Source organism: Akebia trifoliata, chromosome 3 (assembly GCF_017979445.1).
Source record: "Akebia trifoliata isolate Shusen 1 chromosome 3, ASM1797944v1, whole genome shotgun sequence".
Lineage (NCBI taxonomy): Eukaryota > Viridiplantae > Streptophyta > Magnoliopsida > Ranunculales > Lardizabalaceae > Akebia > Akebia trifoliata.
In genome coordinates, this window is record NC_141377.1 from 34,040,787 (window position 1) to 34,063,553 (window position 22,767).

Consider the following 22,767-nt stretch of genomic DNA (forward strand, 5'->3'; position numbering starts at 1 on the left):
AATCTTCATTGATTTCCTTCCTAAATTTCCTCCTTTATTATTTTAGTAGTTCCTTTTGATTAGGAAAGAACTTGCCCCTCATTTTGTGTTAGTATATCCCTTCTAGTTAGGGTTTCTCCTTTATCCTTTGAATTTATATTATTATCATTGTCGAATCCTTGATTCTCCAGGGATTTGATTGATTGGATCTTGCTTTGTTGTTCTCACCTTCCATCATCTGATTTTTAGAGTCACATCTATTTGTTGGTCATCAGTGTTACTAGTTAGATTATCCAAGTCTCCACGTATTCCGAATTTTTGTGGATTTAATGGGTAGGATCATGTTCATGCTCTCAGATGTTGGAAATCAGTATCTCTCTTTTATAATCCCAATGTGCCACGTGTCCCCGTCTAATGTATTACGAAAAATACCCTCTACAGCAACCATAAGTGCTACTAATATATATGTATCCCTCCTCTAAAAGCTAGCAGTATGGCTTTCAAATCTCCAAAGTCATTTATCTATTAAAAAAAAGGTCAAAAATCTTATATGAAAACTCTTTAGCAGAAAATATTTTTTCCCAAAATAGAATTTGGATTGATGAACTTTCTTTGAAAAGTATCCATTCCATTAAATTAAAGAACTTTATAAAACCTAAATTAGATTTATAAAAAAAAAAATCCATATATTTGTTTGAATTCAATTTATTTTTCTCATTTTGCAAGTTTCAACTTTACACTTGTCATTCTCGTGGACCCATCAGTCATAATATCAAAAAAAAAAAAATTTATGATAAATACAATTAAAAAAAAAATTATAATTGTATTTAATTTAATCCAGATACATGGCACTAATAGAATATGTGTATCTCGAGGGAGAGATTCAGATACACATCCATGTTGATTATCGAGAGTATAAGTAAGAGAAATTTGTTGCAAAGTTAGAGTAAAGAGTGTTGGTTTTAGGTAATTTTATATACAATCGTCCATGAAGTTTTTTTCAACACATAGACTGCCCAAGTGTACAAAGTGTTGCACTTGTCTGGTTGCCCAAGTCGGAAGAATTTTGAGCATGGAGGGCTTACATTTTTGGCTCCTTGCATGCCAATAATATTTGATGAGAACTAAAAGAGTACAGATTATGTTTGGTGTGAGAGAAAGTACACGAAGAGAGTGTTGAGAGTATTTGTAACCAACAAAATCAAACACATTCTAACTTCTTCAAGAATGGTTTGTGCCTATAAATTTTGCATCTTCTCCCTTTCCAAGTCAATATAATAAACAAGTAAGATATCAGTTTCTCCAAGCCATTTGTACATGAGAGATTTTATTAGTACACCAGCTAATACTTAACAAACCCCAAAGGGTTGGCTCAGTAGCAATTTCGAACCAATAACCGATGCAAGCCTATAAGTCATGAGTTTAATACCCAGTATGAGCATTAATTCCTTCAGGGGCCACCTGCGAGGGCGTACCCTCACTTATCTAGTGCATGTGATGTGTAGACGTTGCACATGCCCTAGGATTAGTCCTTGGACAAGACCATGGGAAAAGCCTAGATACAGGCCATGCCCGCTATCTACAAGGATACCCAGTTATCAAAAAAAAAACTTAACAAATGCTAATTAATTAATTAATTAAGAGGTTCAAATAAACACAAAAGCCATTTCCGAGGGAATTGAATAAATTTTAGCTTTAAAATACTTATAAGATACTCTAGATTTCAAGAACCCTCTATGTATATAGAGGTTCGAAATTGGGATCAAGGGACTACCAAAAAAATTTGGCAACCAACCATCTCTTTGGCGTTAAAAAGGGGTAGAAGAGAGAAAACAATAAAGTTGGAAGGGTTATTATTAAAACAAGGAGAGAAGAGGAAAGATAATAAAGTTGAAGGAGGTATAATTAAAAATAAGAGATAATTGAAGGGATTTTTTTAGCTAGAAGGTGAAGAGGAAAGACAATAAAATTAAGGGCATCTTTAGAAAAGAGAACACGAGAAAAAGGATAAAAGAATCCTTAAAATACATTTTTGTGTTGTATAAAAATAAAGACAAAAGAGTGGGATCCATTACTATGTTTTATGAAACAAATATAAATGAGATGAGGTTACATGGATTAAAGAACCATCTATTTGTATGAAGGGCATGTCCACGCGACACCCAAAAAACATGATCAGGTGTCACATGTTTATGGGACATACAATTCTAAGAACATTAAAACAAAAATAAAAAATTGATTTGTTTTCACTGTTGTATTTCAATTTAAATTTGGGAGTACAACAGTGTTCATTTCCAAAGTCTTGTTTCAAACTTAATCTAAACCCTAAATGTAGAGGGGTGTCATTAAAAATTGACCTGTGTGTCCGAGATTTAAAAATAGTTAATCTAGCTTCGGGTTTACGACAACATGACCGAGGAAAACCCTCTGGATCTGTGTTGGAGACAAACAAACCCTTACTACGTAAAAATTCGTGAACAAATGTTGTAGGATTCTAATCCTACTTCAGGAAGGATTCTAAGATGTAGTGGCGAACCAATAACCGTAGATTCTTTTCCTCGAGATACGAGTAAAAGCATCTACGGTTATATGAGCGCCACCCCATCATTTGTGTCAGCTTTTGTATCATTTCAGCATTTTCCTTTAGGATTCAAATCCTTCCTCAAGTCGGATTAGTATCCTTATGCGACTTGAAGAAGGAGAGATTCATATACACGTCCATGTGGACTATCGAGACTATAAGTAAGAGAACTTTGGTGCAAAGTTAAAGCGATCGAGAGAGAGAGAGAGAGAGAGAGAGAGAGAGATGATGAAGGGAAGTAGTGGTAATGGGTTTGTTAGGGCAGATAAGATAGATTTAAAGAAGTTGGATGATCAACTTGAAAAGTTTATGATACGAGCATGGACAATAGAGAAGAGTAAGGAAGAAAGGAAAGAGAGAGAGAGGGTCAATAAGAGAGAATGGGAAATTGATTCCACTAAGATTATTATTAAGGGTGTTATTGCTCGAGGCACCTTTGGCATTGTTCGTAGAGGTTTTTATGATGGCCTAGACGTCGCAGGTATATAAGACTAAGATACAGAAACCTCTGCTTTCAGAGTTCCCTTTCTTTATTTATGTTTTTCAAATTTTCTCCTACTTTTGGGTGGTTTACCTTAAAGATATTATGGGGTTTTTTTTTTTTTTTCAACCTTTATTGGCTTAGTTTTTAATTATTGTTGGATATCTTAGTATACCAATTAAATTTTTGAGTACCCATTTGGATTTTCTCAACATGTATGGATTAATTTAGGATACCCAATTGTGTTTTTTCCCCTATATTCATCTTTGATCTTATTGCTTGGTATGTCTACCATTATTTAAGGCCTTGTACTGTTTATATGGAATGGGTCAATGTTCTTGCCCTCTGCTTGAATTCTTATCTTTTCTTTGTACATTTTCTCCAAACAGTGTTCATTTTTCTGTTTTTATTAATTTTCATGAGTGGTTAATATATCTGGTCCTTAATGAATTTACTTTTTTGGAATCATGATTTACGACATTGGATCCGAGAACAAATTAATTGATGTTAGTACATGGTGTGAACTTGGTTAACTAACAATTATTATGTAGAGAATTAACAGTCTGTTATTTCAATTTTAAAGCGACATTTGTATTTTAGAGTTTGCTAACATCAAGTCTCCTTCCTTTTTATTTGGTTTTCAGTTAAACTGCTTGACTTGGGGGAAGAGGGCCAAAGGACAAATGCAAAAATTTCTTCACTTAGAACAGCTTTTTCTCAAGAAGTTTCTGTTTGGCATAAACTTGATCATCCTAATGTAGCTAAGGTAACTTTCTTATATTTTCTCGAATTTTTATTTCACCTTGAATGAATTCAAAAGGAATTTGAGCAGCATAAGTTCTTGGATGTAGCACTTTGTACAAGAAAACTGCTTAATCTTGACTTAATTGCATAGTATCTAGAGTATACAAATTTAGCGGGTTCTTCCTCCAACACTGCGCTGTTGTGGTAGTGTGCAGAGTTGAGGGAAGTGTCGAAAGAAATCACTTCAGTATTTTCCTTCACATGGTCAACTAGCATCAGATCCTCATCCCACCATCATTTGTTTCACTTTGTGAATTTGTACAATCTAGAACCTCTTCAGATGTTGCTTGAACACCGACTCTTAACATTTATGTTCTACCCCTTTTTTGCAGTTTATAGGGGCTACTATGGGCAATACAGAGCTGAGCATCCAAACCGAAAAGGGTCCCATCGGTATGCCAAGTAATGTTTGTTGTGTAGTCGTTGAATATCTTATTGGCGGTACCTTGAAATCCTACCTCATGAAGAATCGGCGAAAGAAGTTAGCTTTCAAAGTAGTTGTCCAACTGGCACTAGATCTCACACAAGGGTTAGACTCCTTTACGTTCCTCATTTGTTTTAGTCTGTCGTAATTTATCTTCTATAATGTGTCGATTTGGAATTTAAAAATGCAATTCTTCTGTATTTTTGTAGGTTGAGTTATCTTCACTCCAAAAAGATTGTCCACAGAGATGTCAAGACGGAGAACATGCTTCTTGATAAAACCTGCACTGTAAAAATTTCTGATTTCGGGGTTGCTCGTGTTGAGGCTCAAAACCCTAATGAGATGACAGGCGAGACTGGGACTCTTGGTTACATGGCTCCTGAGGTATATATGTATATTCAAATCTGTTTTCCTCCTCTTGAGTTTGCTTCACAACCAATAGCATTAGTATTGTTTTCTCTTAAAAGTTTTATGGTTGGCCCATTTCTTAAGAGAGCTGGTATTGGCAGCTCCTACTTTTACTTATTACACCCCAAATAAAAATAAATTGTGCACTAGAAATTGGTTTAGGATTTTATATGAGCCTAATCATAATCGTAAACAACTACTGAAATTGTTTGAGAGTGTTTTAACTTTTAATCTTTAATTGGGGTGATAAATAATTTAAGAAATCGGGGTGTAATAAGTAAAAGGTGGGATGCTAATAGCAGCTCTCTTTCTTAGGTGGTTGAGGCTTTTGGATTAAAGTATCTTCTTTTTCTCTTAAAACTCTAGCTTACTTGGGTGGTCGATTATGCAGGTCGTCAAGGGTAACCCATATAACAGGAAATGTGATGTGTACAGTTTTGGCATCTGTTTGTGGGAAATATATTGCTGTGATATGCCATATCCTGGTCTCAATGTCGCATATATGGCATCAGATGTCCGACAGGTACATTTTTTCATTGTCTCGTACTTTTTTTTTTTTTTTTGTTTACTACAAAACCAAGAGTGTATGTCAAAACTAAACTTTGGAAAAATTACAGAATTTGAGACCGGATATACCCCGATGTTGCCCGAGTTCTCTAGCAAATATAATGAAGCAATGTTGGGATGGAAACCCGGACAAGCGGCCAGAGATGGATGAGGTGGTGAGTATGTTGGAGGTCATCGACACGTCCAAGGGTGGTGGTATGATCCCTCTTGATCAGCGTCAGGGAGGTTGTTTTTGCTTCCGCAAGTGCCGAGGACCTTGAAAGAAGAATCATTCCTTCTTATAGAATAGGGGGAATGTGGATATGTATTTATGGGAATTGGGATTTTAGAGCAGCCAGATTTAGATATGATGGTGGATATAGATTTATAGGACCTTGGGAACATCTAATATCCTTTTTTTCTTTTTGTATGATGAAAAGGTTTCTTTTGTGTTTTTGTAAATTATTTTTTAAAGTTTCTTTGTTCACTTCTGAAGGCTAAATGCAAATAACATATTTTTTTATGGAAGACTTATAACATTTGTTCGACAATTATTCTATTCTTTTTTCTGATATCTAGGAAGAGTGAGAGAGCAAATCCATTTCTTCTCCAAATGCTCTGTAATGGATTTTCAAAGACTAACGGATGAATTTTTGGGAGAGTTTGGTTAGTAAGGGTCTGTTTGGCCGCAACACATGTTCAAAGGGTTTTCCTTGGCCATGTTGTCATAAACCCGAAGCTAGGTTAACTTTAATGCTAATTGGATAGATTTTCTTGAGTGACAAACAATGCCTAAACGATTTTGAAATCTCGGACTATATATACCTGTTTCGGCTATGTGGACGGTCGCACAGGTCTAAATGACACCCCTCTACAATTAAAGGTTTAGATTAAGTTTTGCCCAACACTAAAAGAATTGAAATCAAAAACTGAAGAAGCTAACAATTTAACATATACTCACAAGAGCTTCATGTTATAAAAAGGGAATACAATACCTTCCTTCCATCATATAATTTCTGGCTGCAATATAGATAACCCACGACGTCAAAATTCATTCAATATAAATATATAATTTATTTAAGTATAAAAACACTATAGACACCTTTACAGGCTGGAAGAACTCATCAATTACGTGTTGCGCTTTCGAATCTTCTGAAGTTATTCTAGACGAGACCTCAACTGTTGGATTTGAATGAGCATTTTCAAAACCACTAGTTGTTGTCAAAGCTTCCCGATTAGGCTGTCGCCTTCTTTGATGCCCCGTTGGCGTTCTCAATAATCTCCAAGTCAAAATTATCGCGCAATTGCAAGCCCCATAACAGTCCAAACAGAACGAGAATTCTGATACCATCGCATTTACTCAATTGTTAAGCAAGAATTTTACAAAATCTAAACTTTAAAAGGGTAGAAGATAATTCTTTTAGATCGAAATCAGAACAACATAGAACCAGACAATTCATAACCACCACAATGAATGTACTCTGATGACATAATAATGAAAAAAAAATTGTGTTCAGTCCAAAGTTGCTACTCTGCTCATCTGATCAGAATAAAATAGTTATTTAATCCCTTGTTTTTGTGTTGTTTTACATTTTCTTTCCCTTTCCTCATTACATGTTATTGTCTTCGAAAGGGGTAAGACAAACTCAGATGGCCTAACTCTACAATTACAACATAAATGCAAAGATTTCCATCAACCCAAGAGAAGTATAAAAAATAAATCAAGATCTCATAAATTTAAAATAAAAATTACAACATTACTTAACAACTTAAATTTTGTAATTATTCTTGAGAAATGTTTCGATTTTAAAAAGGTCATTATAAAAGTGCAATGATGTGTTGATGTTACATTATGATAGTGGGATCCATAATTCTTGTTACATAACATAAACAAACATGTTTTTTGAAAATTAAAAAATTGAAATGATATGGCTTTTAGATTTGATAGTTAAAATTTATATTTAAAAATGTTATTTTTTGGATGAGTAAATTTAAGATGATTATAGCAACAAATTGTTTTCAAATAAGTTTCTAAATAACATGGTTTTTAAATTCTAGTGCAGCTTTTTGAAAATGTTAGTGCGTCCATCAACGTGCAGATGTAATAGATTGAAAATTTTGACAAAAAAAATCACAAATATTAAGAGAGAAACAAAATCAACCAAAACGCCACAAATAGATCAAGCAAAACTAGATTTCTTCTTCTACGAATCAAAGCAACCAAAGCACACTTCAAATCGAACAACCTCAATCGAAATATCAGCAAAAGATCTAAAGTGATTATCTGACCAATCCAATTCAGAACAAAAACTTATAAAAATTCAAAGAAAAATAAATGTCGATTCTAAGATTTTTGTTTAAGATCTTACAGGTTTGCTAGACGAGTTCCTTATCGAAATCAAAGATGAATATGATTGAAATGAGCTTCACATTCTCCGAATAGAAGATGACGAGGGTTGAAACGAGCTTCACCATCTCATAATCGAATATGAATGGGGTTGAAATGAACTTCACCTTCTCAAAATCGAAGAAGAATAGGGCTGAAATCGATTTGAATTGAAAAAATCTTTGAAATCAATTCAAGAAATATAAGAGGGGAGAGATCGATGGGAGATATCATCGTTCCTGTTAGAATGAGAGCCCTGAGAGGTTTCTCTCAATTTTTTCCTAGATGTAGAGCAAATGAGAAGAAATTGATATAGAGAGAGAGAGAGAGAGAGAGAGAGAGAGAGAGTTTGTGTGTGTGTGTGTGTGTGTGTGTTTTTTTTCCACAAAATATGCAGATACAAGGAGATACAGGTTTTTAGCGAAATTTCGTTTTGTTTGGCGCAGGCAGCCGTGTCTATAGTGACGCTTATTTTGGCGGCCGCTAAAAATGTGTTGCTAAAAGCAATTATTTTTGTTGTGATGTCTTTGGAATTAAAATGAATAGTTAGCCAGAATCGAAATTTCATCATATTCAGCTCACGAAATGGTAATTTACCCAATCCAGTAAATCCCGAATCGATTGGAAAATTATCACCCAAATAAAAACAAGCCGGCTTGCAATGAAGAAGGTGATTTATGTTGAGGAAAATCTAGAGAACTTGACTCTAAATGCACAAATATTGAATATATACAAGTAAACAATTTACTTATATTATACCCTCAATAAAAGTATCACTCACAAGTTGAAGAAGAAAATAACACTCTATTAAGAAAAACACACTTTTACAAATACTCACACTTTTTACAACCTCTCAAGACCTCTTACTCACAACTTATTTCTCACAACTTGTTTTCTTACTACTTGATTACAAAATGAGAGGACTCACCCCTATTTATACTAGTGGCACCTCCTTAACTAATGGCTAGGATTGTGCCAACACATTCTTAATCTAGTGGTTACAATTTTGTCATCTAGAACTTTCTAAAAATATCTATTAGTCTAGAGTTTTCTACCAAAATATCTACAATTCTAGAATCTTCTATTTTTCTCTTATCTAAAAACATCTAGAGTTTTCTCTAAGAAGATTCTAGAAATTAGGCTCTAAATAGCCATTGGGCTTGGGCAATAAATGTGGGCTCTTCTCAATTTGGCCTGGTGTTGAATTTTAACACTCCCTCTCAACACCAGCTCTAACTCTTTGCACCATATTGAGTTGACGACGAAAGTTTTCAAACTTGCCAGTACTCAATCCTTTTGTGAGCAAGTCTGCAACTTGATCATCTGTTTTGATTTGTCTCATTTCTATATCTTCTTGAAGAACATTTTCTCTAACAAAATGATAATGCACTTCCACATGTTTAGTTCTTGCATGAAAAACTGGATTCTCTGCCAAACGAATTGCTGACTGGTTATCACAGTATAATGGAACCGCATAATTTATTAATTGATGTAGATCGTTCATCAGTTGTATCAGCCACATACTCTCTTGAGCTACTGTTGCTGTTGCTCGATATTCTGCTTCTGTTGTTGATAAAGACACAGTCGATTGTCTCTTGCTACACCAAGAAATCACTCCCGATCAAAAAGTAAACATATACCCAGTAGTTGATCGGCGAGTGTCGTGATCTCCTGCATAGTCAGCATCACAGTAGCCAACTAGCTTGCAATCTTCGCCTTTCTTGTACAAAAGACCATAATCAATTGTACCCTTCACGTATCTTAGTATTCGTCGGACTGCTTCCAAATGTGGCTTCTTTGGATTTTGCATATACCGACTCATCACACCAACTGCATAAGAAATGTCAGGTTGAGTCAAAGTCAAGTAGATAAGACTACCTACCAATTGTTGATACATCGTTGCATCTTTTCCTTCATGTGCACACATCTTAGCATTTGGTTCCATTGGTGTTAAGATTGGTTTGCTTTCGAGCATTCCGAACTTCTTCAATAAATCTCTAGAATATTTTTGCTGGCAGAGAAATATTCCTTCTTGTGTACGATCAACTTCTAAACCAAGGAAGTGCTTGAGTTGTCCAAGTTCTTTCATCTGGAAACGAACAGATATATTCTCCTTTGTTCGAAGGATTTCTGCCTCATCATCACCCGTTATGATTAAATCATCCACGTAAACAAGCACGATAGCTAACTTTCCTCCATTAGCTTTAACGAATAAACTGGAATCTGCAGGTGTTACTGAATAGCCACCTTGAGTAAGAAATTCAGAAATCTTACCGTACCACGCCCTTGGTGCTTGTTTTAATCCGTAGAGCGCCTTTCGCAGCTTACACACATACTCAGGATGATCTTGGTTTTGAAAACCTGTTGGCTGGATCATATAGATCTCTCGATCTAACTCCCCGTGTAAAAAGGCATTCTTCACATCCATCTGCCACAGGTTCCAATCTTTGGTGGCTGCAAGTGCTAATAGGACTCGTACAGTTGTAAGTTTCGCCACCGGACTAAACGTTTCATCATAGTCTAGCCCATATTGTTGAGAAAACCCTCGAGCCACCAGTCTAGCCTTATACCTCTCGATCGATCCATTTGGACGACGCTTTATCTTGTAAACCCATTTGCAAGATATGGGTTTCACATCTTTTGGCTTTGGTACTAGATCCCAGGTCTGATTTTGCTTTAACGCTGTGACTTCTTCTTCCATAGCTTTGATCCACTCAGAGTTTTGTGATGCTTCTTCAAATGTATCAGGTTCTTTAGCAGTTGCTTCTTCAGCTATGGCTGCATTAGCATATTTGGGATTTGGTTTGCGAATTCTGTTTGACCTTCTCAGTTGTGATTGTGGAGTTGATACTTCCGTTTCTTCATGATGATCTTCTTGTTGATACACACCAGTTTCCCAAGGATTCTGGGCCATCTCTTGATCTCCATCACTGTCATGTAGGTCTTCAGCTTCATCTGAACTTGGTTGAATGTTGACAGTGTGCTCCTCCATCTTTTGTTGTAGTTTGTCTTCGAATTCTCTTGAGTCTGGCAACACCTCTTTTCCTGAGAACCACCAAGAAGATGCTTCGTCGAATACCACATCTCGCGATGTATAACACCTTCCAGTTGTAGGATCACAGCATCTCCAACCCTTTCTCTGATTATCGTATCCAACAAAGATACATTTGACTGCTTTCTTATCGAACTTGCTACGTAAATGATCAGGAACAAATACATAGCATACACATCCGAATACTCGAAAGTAGCTAACTGTAGGCTTTATGTCCCACAGTTTCTCAAAGGGTGAAACAAACTCTAACCTTGGTTGAGGAAGTTTGTTAATCACATGGGCTGTTGTTCTCATAGCTTCGGCCCAAAATCTTCCCGGTACATTCTTTGCATGTAGCATACTCCGACAAGTTTCTGCAAGATGCCGATTCTTTCTTTCTGCTACACCATTCTGTTGTGGTGTATTGGCACATGTATATTGACGACGTATTTTGCATTCTCGTAGGTATAGAGAGAACTCGTCTGAGCTATATTCTCCTCCGTTGTCTGTGCGCAAGCAACGGATCTTCTTTCCTACTTCTCCTTCAACTATCTCTTTGAACTCTTTAAACTTTGAAAAAGTTTCAGATTTTTCTTTCATAAAGAAACCACACACATACCTAGAGAAGTCATCAATGAAGGTCACCATGTACCGCATTCCGCCGACTGATGGTTGCTTGACTGGCCCGAACACATCAGAGTGAACTAACTCTAATGGTTCCTTTGCTTTAAACTTTGATTTCTCGTATGGCAATTGATGTGCTTTACCATACTGGCATCCTGCACAGACCGTGTCTGTTCTCACGTCAAGCTGAGGAAGTCCCTTAAGCATCGACTTCTTTACCATCACACTTAACTTGGAATAGCTAACATGACTCAATCGCATGTGCCACAAATCTGCTGTCTCGTTCCTTCTTGTCTTGTCTACATATGCAGACTCTGCTGACATTACGTAAACTGACTCCAATCGTCGTCCCTCCATCGTTGGCTTTTCTGAGATTTTGAGGTCATGATATACCTTCACATCTTGGGGACCGAACAAGACACAGTAGCCTGATGATGTTAGTTGAGCTACGGATAACAAATTTTTCTTCATTCCTGGAACATGGTAGACATCTTGAAGTGGCACCTGGTTAGAATTATAACGAGGTGTGACTATCGTCTTACCGATGTGAGCTATCGGTAGCCTTGAGTTGTCAGCCGTCACCACCACACGACTTCCCTTGTACTCAGACAAGTTTTGCAACTTTTGTCTATCACCTGTCATGTGATTTGAGCACCCCGAGTCTACGATCCAGTCATTCTCGTAGTCAATCCGTTCAGATGTAGCTGTAAGAGCTACTTCTTCTTCTTCTTTACAAACGATGCTTCAACATCCCATTCATCTTCAATTTTCTCCTTAGAACTGGAAGTAGCAGCATTACTCTCAGCATGTTTTTTCTTAGACCAGCAGTCTTTCGCCATGTGGCCCTTCTTCCCGCAATTGTAGCAATCGCCTTCGAACCTTCTACTATTACCGTGATTCTTTGAAGCTCCCCCTGGACGAGAGTCTCCCTCTCTTTGATGACCTCTTATCTTGTCACCATTCATTTTAGATCCACCTCTGACGTACTGCTTGAAGCTTCCTTTACTTTTGCTTGTGTAGAGTGCTTCTTCCTTATCCTTCAACGAGACTCCTCCCATTTGCTTAGCCAAAGCTTCTTGACCAACAAGCAAATTTTCAAACTCAACAAGTGATGGTTGTGTCGACCATCCTTGTACTGCAACAACAGAGCCTCGATATTCGGGTCACAAACCATGGATAATTATTCTTTTTATCCTGGTTTCTCCAATAACAGCATTCGGATCTAACTCTGAAATTTCACGGCATATCGACTTCACCTTATGAAAGTATTGGGCGATCGTCATATCACGTTGCACCATTGATAGCAGCTCGTTCTCAAGAAGTTGTAGTTTTATATCGTTCTTCTTTGAAAAGAGTGTAACGAAAGTATCACATGCTTCTTTCGGTGTTTTGGCATCTCGAATGTGCTCTAACATTTCTTCTTCAATTGTGGTCTTTAAAGCAAACATCACCTTGCCTGCTTTAATCTTCCATTTCCTCAAGATGCCATTGGCATCTTCTGTTGTCGGTTGTGTAACTTCACTACCACCGACAATCTCCCAAAGGTCTTGACCTTGTAGGTAAGACTCCATGCATGTTGCCCACTTGTTGTAGTTTTGGTTGTTGAGCTTCTTGATTCCTCCAACTACTTGAAGGTCACCCATCGTACCGACAGAGCTTCGACTAAACGGAACAAACTTGACTAATGATCTTGTAGAGTAATAAACTCCTCACGACTCAAGATAACTCCACCAAAATCGATCCTTGGCAACCTCGCTCTGATACCAATTGTTGAGGAAAATCTAGAGAACTTGACTCTAAATGCACAAATATTGAATATAAACAAGTAAACAATTTACTTGTATTATACCCTCAATAAAAGTATCACTCACAAGTTGAAGAAGAAAATAACACTCTATTAAGAAAAACACACTTTTACAAATACTCACACTTTTTACAACCTCTCAAGACCTCTTACTCACAACTTATTTCTCACAACTTGTTTTCTTACTACTTGATTACAAAATGAGAGGACTCACCCCTATTTATACTAGTGGCACCTCCTTAACTAATGGCTAGGATTGTGCCAACACATTCTTAATCTAGTGGTTACAATTTTGTCATCTAGAACTTTCTAAAAATATCTATTAGTCTAGAGTTTTCTACCAAAATATCTACAATTCTAGAATCTTCTATTTTTCTCTTATCTAAAAACATCTAGAGTTTTCTCTAAGAAGATTCTAGAAATTAGGCTTTAAATAGCCATTGGGCTTGGGCAATAAATGTGGGCTCTTCTCAATTTGGCCTGGTGTTGAATTTTAACAATTTATAGACTCTAATTACTTCATTCATGCAACATGGATTAATAGTTATGCTAGATAAAATTGTCAATAGTGAAAAAGTTACCATAGATTCCTTCCCAAACAGAGTAGATCACTTTAGAAATAGGGTGAGTTACCAAAACATGCGTATAGAAGTCTTCTCATTCACCCGGGACAATACACATTTCAGATTATATACAAAATCAATAAATAAGCACTTTTGATAAATAAGTTTGTTTTGTAAACGATTAAAGACTAAATATTGCAAATGCCTTGATATTAATTTGGTGAAATGGCAAATTTCCCCTGTTATCTTACCATTTAATAAATAAATAAATAATTACCATAACTGAAGAAAAAGAAAAAGTGTGATTTGGTAAATATTTTGGAATGTGTATTTACACTCATAAATTTGAGATCTCTCGAAGTATTGGTAAAGTTTCCTTCCAAATAAGTGTAGATACCCAGATAAAATGGGTTTAAAAGGATTTAACCATGAATAAACTATTTCTGTTCCGTGTCCAAACTCATACACGCTTTAAGGTAGAAATGGAAATGTCACTGACAACTGTTGAAGAGATTAGTTATATAATTGATTTTACAATTATTTAAATTCCTTCTAAGGCCAAAATCACAAGACTAGTTATCCCCATTTTGAATGAAAGAATCATTCATCAATTGGTTCTTCTTATCCGTCAAGAAGATAAATAAATTAAAAATTAAAAATTAAAAATAAATTAAAATTGAAAACTCGTCTTTGAGGGCATTGTCGTCACATTACTTAATCCTCCAAAATCAAACCCTATCTTCCACTGAATATAATAACAATGAACCTTCATAACACTTCTCTAAACATAGCAACTGTAGATGCGAAACTTACACTACCCTCGAGATATTTATAGATTGTTTGATTCCCTCCTCTTGTTCTCCTGGGTGTGCTTGCAACAACACCTCTCTAACATTCAAGTCAGAACTTTAATACAAAAAGTAGTGTCGAGTTTAGAGAGGGAGAGTCACATACCTTTTAATGCCTCTATCTATGTATTTACAGGTGTGCACCTTAGAATCTTCCTTGATTTCCTTCCTAATTCCCTCCCTTAATATTTTAGTAGTTCCTTTTGATTAGGAATGTACTTACCCCTCATTTTGTGTTAGTACGTCCCTTCTGATTCTCTTTTATCCTTATGATTTATGTTATTATTACGGTCGAATCCTTGATTCTCCGGGGATTTGATTGATTGGATCATTTGTTATTCCAACCTTACATCATCTGATTTCTAAAGACACATCTATTTGTTGGTCCTCAGTGTTACCAATTAGATTATCCGAGTCTCCATGTATTTCGATTTTTCGTGGATTTAACGAGTAGGATAATGTTCATACTCTCGGATGTTGGAACTCGGTATCTTCCTTTTATAATCGCAATGTGCCACCTGTCCCCTTTTAATGTATTACGAAAAATACCCTCTACAACAACCATAAATGCTACTAATATATATGTATCCCTCTAAAAGCTAGTAGTTTCGCTTTCAAATCTCCCAAGTCATTTATCTAAAATGAATCAAAAGTCTAATGTGAAAACTCTTTAACAGAAAATATTTTTTCCCAAAATAGAATTTGGGTTGATGAGCATTCTTTGAAAAGTATCCATTCCATTAAATTAAAGAACTTTTTAAAACCAAAATTCGTTTTATAAAAAATTTCCATATATTTGTTTTAATTCAATTTATTTTTTCATTTTGCAAGTTTGACTTTACACTTGTCATTCTCGTGGACCCATCAGTCACAATATCTTTTTTTTTTTTTTATGATAAATACAATTAAAAAAATATTATAATAGTATTTTTGTAGGTATAAAATTTGTATTTAATTTAAGTCAGATACACGGCACTAATATAATATGTGTATCTCGATGTAGGATATTGTAATTGATCTAACAAAAATTCCAACCAAAAGTAGTGTGTATTTATTATTATATTAGATCAACTCATGTATTTCTTTTTCTTTTTCTTTTTCTTTTTCTTTTTTTTTTTTTTGATTTGTGTGCTTGTGTTGGTATGAGGTGAATCTGCGTTTTGTATGGTTGATTTCTTGTTCGTTCTCTTCAATTAATTTTGTTTCCCTCATAGTAGATTTTGTAGATTATGGATTGGAGATTTTTCCCACAAAAATTATCCTCTATTCTTTTGGAAAAAATTATGGTGGCTAGAGCTGTCTAATGGTTGGGTCGGACCAAATTACAAAATTTCTAAGTGCAAACTTGGTTTGGTGGTCTGGATATATTTAGACTTGTTTACGGCTAAGCCAAACCGCTAAGTTCATATATAAATATACTAGTGGATGCCCGTGCCTCCGACACATGTGTGACACGTGCACTTATTCCTTACCTGTTGAATATTCCTTACACATTAAAAATGTAATTAAATTAATAAAATATCAAATCAAATAATTAGCATTAAAAAACACAGCCCTCTAAATTCAATGGAAAAATAATAATATTTTGAAGAAAATAGACTTTAAAAAAAAAACTTTTTTATGGTCTTTAAGGAAGTTTAGGAGTTAGTTACCCTTTTCATTAATATTTCAAAACGGTGGCTGATGTTCAAAAAATTACCAGTTAAGATGGCCTAATGTTTACTTTTCAAAAAATAAAATAAAAATTTAACATATAATTATTAAATTCACATCTATGCTTAAGAAACAAATATCTCTGACAATTACAACAAAAAAAATGTAGATTTGAAAAAAAACACTGGTAATCACACTCACATATAAAAATCACGACCCCCTCTTCTCCAAATAAAAATAAAATGAAAGAGAGACCTTTCCTCCCTCCTCCATTTTTCATGTGGTCATTTTTTGAAAAAAAATAGTTTTGGATTTCAACAATGGAGAAGATGGTTCAAGAGAAATGGAGGTTAGGGTAAAAAAAATTTCTGCCCATAGACTGCCCAAGTGTACAAAGTGTTGCACTTTTGTGGTTGCCCAAGCCAGAAGAATTTTGAACATGGAGGGCATACATTTTTGACTCCTTGCATGCCGACAATATTTGAAGAAAACTAGAAGAGTACAAATTATGTTTGGTGTGATAGAAAAATACAAGAAGAGAGTATTGAGAGTATTTGTAACCAACAAAAGTAAACACATTCTATCTTCTTCAAGAATGGTTTGTGCCTATAAATTTTGCATCTTCTCTCTTTCCAAGTCAATCTAATAAACGAAAAAAATTATAGAGACAAGTACGATATCAATTTCTCAAAGTTGTTTGTACATGAGAGATTTTATTAGTACACCAACTAATGCTTAACAAACCCCAAAGGGTTGGCTCAGTAGTAATTTCGAACCAATAAGCAGTGAAAGTCTGTAGGACGTGAGTTTAATACTTAGTATGTGCATTACTCCCTCAGGGGCCACCTGTGAGGGTGCACCCTCACTTATTCGGTGTGTGTAATGTGTGGATGTTGCACGTGCCCCAAGACTAGTCCCTAGACAAGACCATGGTCTATAGATTGGGCAAAGCTCATATACGGGCCATGTTCGTTGTCTACAAGGATACCCGGTTGTCAAAAAAAAAAAAAATAATAACAAATGGTACTTAATTAATTATGAGATCCATATGGATACAAAAGCCATCTCTAAGGGAATTGAATAAATTTTACATTTAAAAGACTTATAAGAAACTCTAGATTTCAAGAACCCTTTATGTATATAGAGGTTCGGAATTGGGACCAAGAGTAAAAGGGGTAGAAGAGGGAAGACAGTAAAGTTAAGAGGGGTATTATTAAAATAAGGAGAGAAGAAGAAAAATAATAAAGTTGAAGGGACTATAATTAAAAACAAGGACTAGTTGAAGGGATTTTCTTGGATAAGGGGTGAAGAAGAAAGACAATAAAATTAGGGGCATCTTTAAAAAGGGGAACACTAGAAAAATGATAAAAGAATCCTCAAGATATATTTTTGTGTGTGGTGTAAAAATTAAGACAAAAGAGTGGGATCCATCATTATGTTTTATGAAACGGATATAAATGAGATAAATGGATGGCATGTCCACACGACACCCAAAAATAGGATCAGGTGTTATAAACATGTTTATAAAAGATACAATTCTAAGAACATTAAAAAAATATTAAAAATTGACTTGTTTTCACTGTTGTATTTCTAGTTAAATTTGGGAGTGCAGCACTGTTCATTTTCGAAGTCTTGTTTCAAACTTAATCTAAACCCTTAATTGTAGAGGGGTGTCATTTAAACCTGTGTGACCATCCACATGGCCGAAATAGGTATATATAGTCCGAGATTTAAAAATCGTTTAGGCATCGTTTGTCACTCAAGAAAATCTATCCAATTAGCATAAAAGTTTATCTAGCTTCAGGTTTACGACAACATGGCCAAGGAAAACCCTCCGGATATGTATTGCAAGCAAACAGACCCTTAATAAGGAAACTCTCTGAAAAATTCATGAACAAATGTTGTATGTCTTTCAGATAAAAATATGTTATTTGCATTTTGCCGTGAGAAACTAAACTGTGCTAGGTTTGTAATCTGATGGGTAAGGAAAGATAAATAATAATATCGAAAAAAAAAAAAAGATATTAGATGTTCCCAAGGTCCTACAAATCTATATCCACCATCATATCTAATCTGGCTGCTCTAAAATCCCAATTCCCATAAAACAAATCCACATTCCCCCCTATCGTCATCATCTACTCTATAAGAAGGAATGATTCTTTCAAGGTCCTCGGCACTTGCGGAAGGAAAAACAACCTCCCTGAGGCTGATCAAGAGGGATCATACCACCACCCTTGGACGTGTCAATGACCTCCAACATACTCACCACCTCATCCATCTCTGGCCGCTTGTCCGGGTTTCCATCCCAACATTGCTTCATTATATTTGCTAGAGAACTCGGGCAACATCGGGGTATATCCGGTCTCAGATTCTGTAATTTTTCCAAAGTTTAGTTTTGACACACACTCTTGGTCTTGTAGTAAAAGAATAAAAAAAACGTACGAGACAATGAAAAAATGTACCTGTCGGACATCTGATGCCATATATGCGACATTAAGACCAGGATACGGCATATCACAGCAATATATTTCCCACAAACAGATGCCAAAACTGTACACGTCACATTTCCTGTTATATGGGTTACCCTTGACAACCTGCATAATCGACCACCCAAGTAAACTAGAGTTTTAAGAGAAAAAGAAGATACTTTAATCCAAAAGCCTCAACCCATAAGGCTTCCTTAAGAAAGAGAGCTGCTATTAGCACCCCACCTTTTACTTATTACACCCCCATTTCTTAAATTATTTATCACCCCAATTAAAGATTAAAGTTAAAACACTCTCAAACAATTTCAGTAGTTGTTTACGATTATGATTAGGCTCATATAAAATCCTAAACAAAAACTAGAGAGCTTCTATTGGCACAACTTATTTTTATTTGGGGTGTAATAAGTAAAAGTTGGGGGTGCCAATACCAGCTCTCTTAAGAAATGGGCCAACTATAAAACTTTTAAGAGAAAACAATACTAATGCTATTGGTTGTGAAGCAAACTCAAGAGGAGGAAAACAGATTTGAATATATATATACCTCAGGAGCCATGTAACCAAGAGTCCCAGTCTCGCCTGTCATCTCATTAGGGTTTTGAGCCTCAACACGAGCAACCCCGAAATCAGAAATTTTTACAGTGCAGGTTTTATCGAGAAGCATGTTCTCCGTCTTGACATCTCTGTGGACAATCTTTTTGGAGTGAAGATAACTCAACCTACAAAAATACAGAAGAATTGCATTTTTAATTCCAAATCGACACATTATAGACGATAAATTACGACAGACAAACAAATGAGGAACGTAGAGGAGTCTAACCCTCGTGCAATATCTAGTGCCAGTTGGACAACTACTTTGAAAGCTAACTTCTTTCTCCGATTCTTTATGAGGTAGGATTTCAAGGTACCGCCAATAAGATATTCAATGACTACACAACAAACATTACTTGGCATACCGATGGGACCCTTTTCGGTTTGGATGCTCAGCTCTGTATTGCCCATAGTAGCCCCTATAAACTGCAAAAAAGGGGTTGAACATAAATGTTAAGAATCGGTGTTCAAGCAACATCTGAAGAGGTTCTAGATTATACAAATTCACAAAGTGAAACAAATGATGGTGGGATGAGGATCTGATGCTAGTTGACTATGTGAAGGAAAATACTGAAGTGACTTCCTTCGACACTTCCCTCAACTCTGCACACTACCAGAACAGCGCAGTGTCGGAGGAAGAACCCGCTAAATAAATTTGTACACTCTAGATACTATGCAATTAAGTCAAGATTAAGCAGTTTTCTTGTTCAATTAGATTACCGGAAAAGGAATAAATGCAAAAGAATCAAAGTGTATCATTAATAAATTATAACAAAGGAACACATTTTCTCTCACGACTCACGAGTGGCGAAGCTTTTTCCCTAGTTAGTGATTAAAGCTTCATGGAAACTTAGAAGCTTACCCCAAACAAAGACCCTCCAAAATAATTATCAAATATAGAGTAGAGGAAACCACAACTTGTTTCTCCTCTGGACATTGGATTTGTTGTTGACTTGCCCTAATATTTGTTAAAACGAACAACTACGCCTAACATAACTTTAAATATAACAAGAACCAATATTGTTCAAAGCTAGTCAATAAGCTCTGCGCTTGATCTAATATGCCTCTTCAGGGGATAAAAAGAAAATCCATAAATAAAAGTGCTACATCCAAGAACTTATGCTCCTCAAATTCCTTTTGAATTTCATTCAATGTGAAATAAAAATTTGAGAAAATATAAGAAAGTTACCTTAGTTACATTAGGATGATCAAGTTTATGCCAAACAGAAACTTCTTGAGAAAAAGCTGTTCTATGTGAATCAATTTTTGCATTTGTCCTTTGGCCCTCTTCCCCCAAGTCAAGCAGTTTAACTGAAAACCAAATAAAAAGGAAGGAGACTTGATGTTAGCATACTCTAAAATACGAATGTCGCTTTAAAATTGAAACAACAGATTTTTAATTCTCTATATAATAATTGTTAGTTAGCCAAGTTCACACCATGTACTAGCATCAATTAATTTGTTCTCGGATCCAATGTCGTAAATCATGATTCCATAAGAGTAAATTCATTAAGGACCAGATATATTAACCACTCCATGAAAATTAATAAAAACAGAAAAATAAAAGTTATTTGGAGAAAATGTACAAAGAAAAGATAAGAATTCAAACAAAGGGCAAGAACATTGACCCATTTCATATAAACAGTACAAACACCTTAAATAATGGTAGACATACCAAGCAATAAGATCAAAGATGAATACCTTTTTACAAACTCATACCAGATCATCATCTACTAAAAGACTAACTACCCGACTTGCAACCAAATCAACCGAGTACCCAAAATTAAATCATATATGTTGAGAAAATCCTAATGGGTACTAAAATATATAATTGGTATACTAAGATATCCAACGATAATTCAAAATTAAGAAATAAAGGTTGTAAAAAACAAAAAAACCATAAAAATATGGGTAATCTCTTAAACTAACCAAAAATAGAAAAAAAATATGGGAAAAAAGAAAAGAAAAGTGGATATCCAAAATAAAGTGCTGAATATAGGGGAAAAAACACAATTGGGTATCCTAAATTAATCCATACTAGTTGAGAAAATCGAAATGGGTACTCGAAAATTTAATTGGTATACTAAGATATCCAACAATAATTAAAAACTAAGCCAATAAAGGTTGAAAAAAAAACCCCATAAAAATGGGTAATATCTTTAAGGTAAACCACCCAAAAGTAGAAGAAAATATGAAAAACATAAATAAAGAAAGGGAACTCTGAAAGCAGAGGTTTCTGTATCTTAGTCTTATATACCTGCGACGTCTAGGCCATCATAAAAGCCTCTACGAACAATGCCAAAGGTTCCTCGAGCAATAACACCCTTAATAATAAGCTTAGTGGAATCAATTTCCCATTCTCTCTTATTGTCCCTCTCTCTCTCTTTCCTTTCTTCCTTACTCTTCTCTATTGTCCATGCTCGTATCATAAACTTTTCAAGTTGATCATCCAACTTCTTTAAATCTATCTTATCTGCCCTAACAAACCCATTACCACTACTTCCCTTCATCATCTCTCTCTCTCTCTCTCGATCGCTCTAACTTTGCACCAAAGTTCTCTTACTTATGGTCTCGATAGTCCACATGGACGTGTATATGAATCTCTCCCTCTTAAAGTCGCATAAGGATTCTAATCCAACTTGAGGAAGGATTTGAATCCTAAAGGAAAATTCTGAAATGATACAAAGCTGACCCAAATGATGGGGTGGCGCGCACATAACCGTAGATGTTTTTTACTCGTATCTCGAAGAAAAGAATCTACGGTTATGTGCACGCCACCACATTTAGAATCCTTCCTGAAGTAGGATTAGAATTCTACAACATTTGTTCACGAATTTTTCGGAGAGTTTACGTAGTAAGGGTTGTTTGGCTGCAACACATATCCAGAGGGTTTTCCTGGGCCATGTTGTCGTAAACCCGAAGTTACATTAACTTTTACGCTAATTGGATAGATTTTCTTGAGTGACAAACAATGCGTAAACGATTTTTAAATCTCGGACTATATATATACCTGTTTCGGCCATGTGGACGGTCACACAGGAACTGAACCAGAATCAACCCATTAACACCCCTACTCATAGTTATCTAAGAGGTTCACTTTACCCTTTCCATCAAATTGCTGTCAACCTAATAGTTAAATTTATTTTTATAAAGACTATTTTACCCTTTTTAAAACGCTATTTTTTTTAATAAACAAAAATATGATTGTGAAAAAATGAGTTTAATGAATGCTTTAACGGGAGCATTTTAATTTATTGTTTTGAAAGTTATTATTATTTTTAATAAAAATAATATAAGATAAGAGGGTAAAATAGTAAAATAACACATAATTTTAACGCAGTCAGTGAAATGGGAGATAAGTGCAATTATCAAAATGTTAGGGGATCAAACTGGAATTAAGCCAAATTATAGGGGGTCAAAGTGTAATTTACCCTTTTATTTATATTATATACTAATATAATTTTGGTTTAGATTCTCACCAAATTGGGCTAATCTGCAACCGATCCAAAAATCTATCGGATCATTGTATTTCAATCCAAATCCGATCCAGAGAACCAAATT

The 22,767-nt window shown here is 35.3% G+C and overlaps 2 protein-coding genes and 1 long non-coding RNA gene across 4 annotated transcripts; 1 reads left to right on the forward strand and 2 right to left on the reverse strand.

The window, feature by feature from the left end:
* Positions 1–1,060: 1,060 nt before the first annotated feature.
* LOC147406513 (serine/threonine-protein kinase 52-like) lies at positions 1,061–5,960 on the forward strand. The gene is made up of 6 exons (XM_086434590.1): positions 1,061–3,041; positions 3,686–3,807; positions 4,178–4,374; positions 4,479–4,653; positions 5,069–5,200; positions 5,295–5,960. Exons 1-6 carry the CDS (start codon positions 2,786–2,788, stop codon positions 5,502–5,504), a joined length of 1,092 nt encoding a protein of 363 aa, XP_086290716.1. The 5' UTR covers positions 1,061–2,785; the 3' UTR covers positions 5,505–5,960.
* A 135-nt stretch (positions 5,961–6,095) lies between these two features.
* Positions 6,096–7,970, reverse strand: LOC147406514 (uncharacterized). 2 transcript variants are annotated; one of them, XR_015176489.1, is made up of 3 exons: positions 7,593–7,970; positions 6,326–6,564; positions 6,096–6,243 (listed from the first exon to the last, which is right to left on the reverse strand). It is a non-coding gene; the product is annotated as an uncharacterized LOC147406514 (long non-coding RNA). The 2 variants fall into 2 exon arrangements; XR_015176488.1 differs by lacking the exon at positions 6,096–6,243 and having other exon boundaries at positions 6,256–6,564.
* Positions 7,971–18,183: 10,213 nt separating this feature from the next.
* On the reverse strand, positions 18,184–21,806 carry LOC147406515 (serine/threonine-protein kinase 52-like). Its single transcript, XM_086432789.1, has 6 exons — positions 21,464–21,806; positions 20,396–20,517; positions 19,436–19,632; positions 19,160–19,334; positions 18,595–18,726; positions 18,184–18,503 (listed from the first exon to the last, which is right to left on the reverse strand). Exons 1-6 carry the CDS (start codon positions 21,717–21,719, stop codon positions 18,294–18,296), a joined length of 1,092 nt encoding a protein of 363 aa, XP_086288915.1. The 5' UTR covers positions 21,720–21,806; the 3' UTR covers positions 18,184–18,293.
* Between the last annotated feature and the right edge of the window lie 961 nt (positions 21,807–22,767).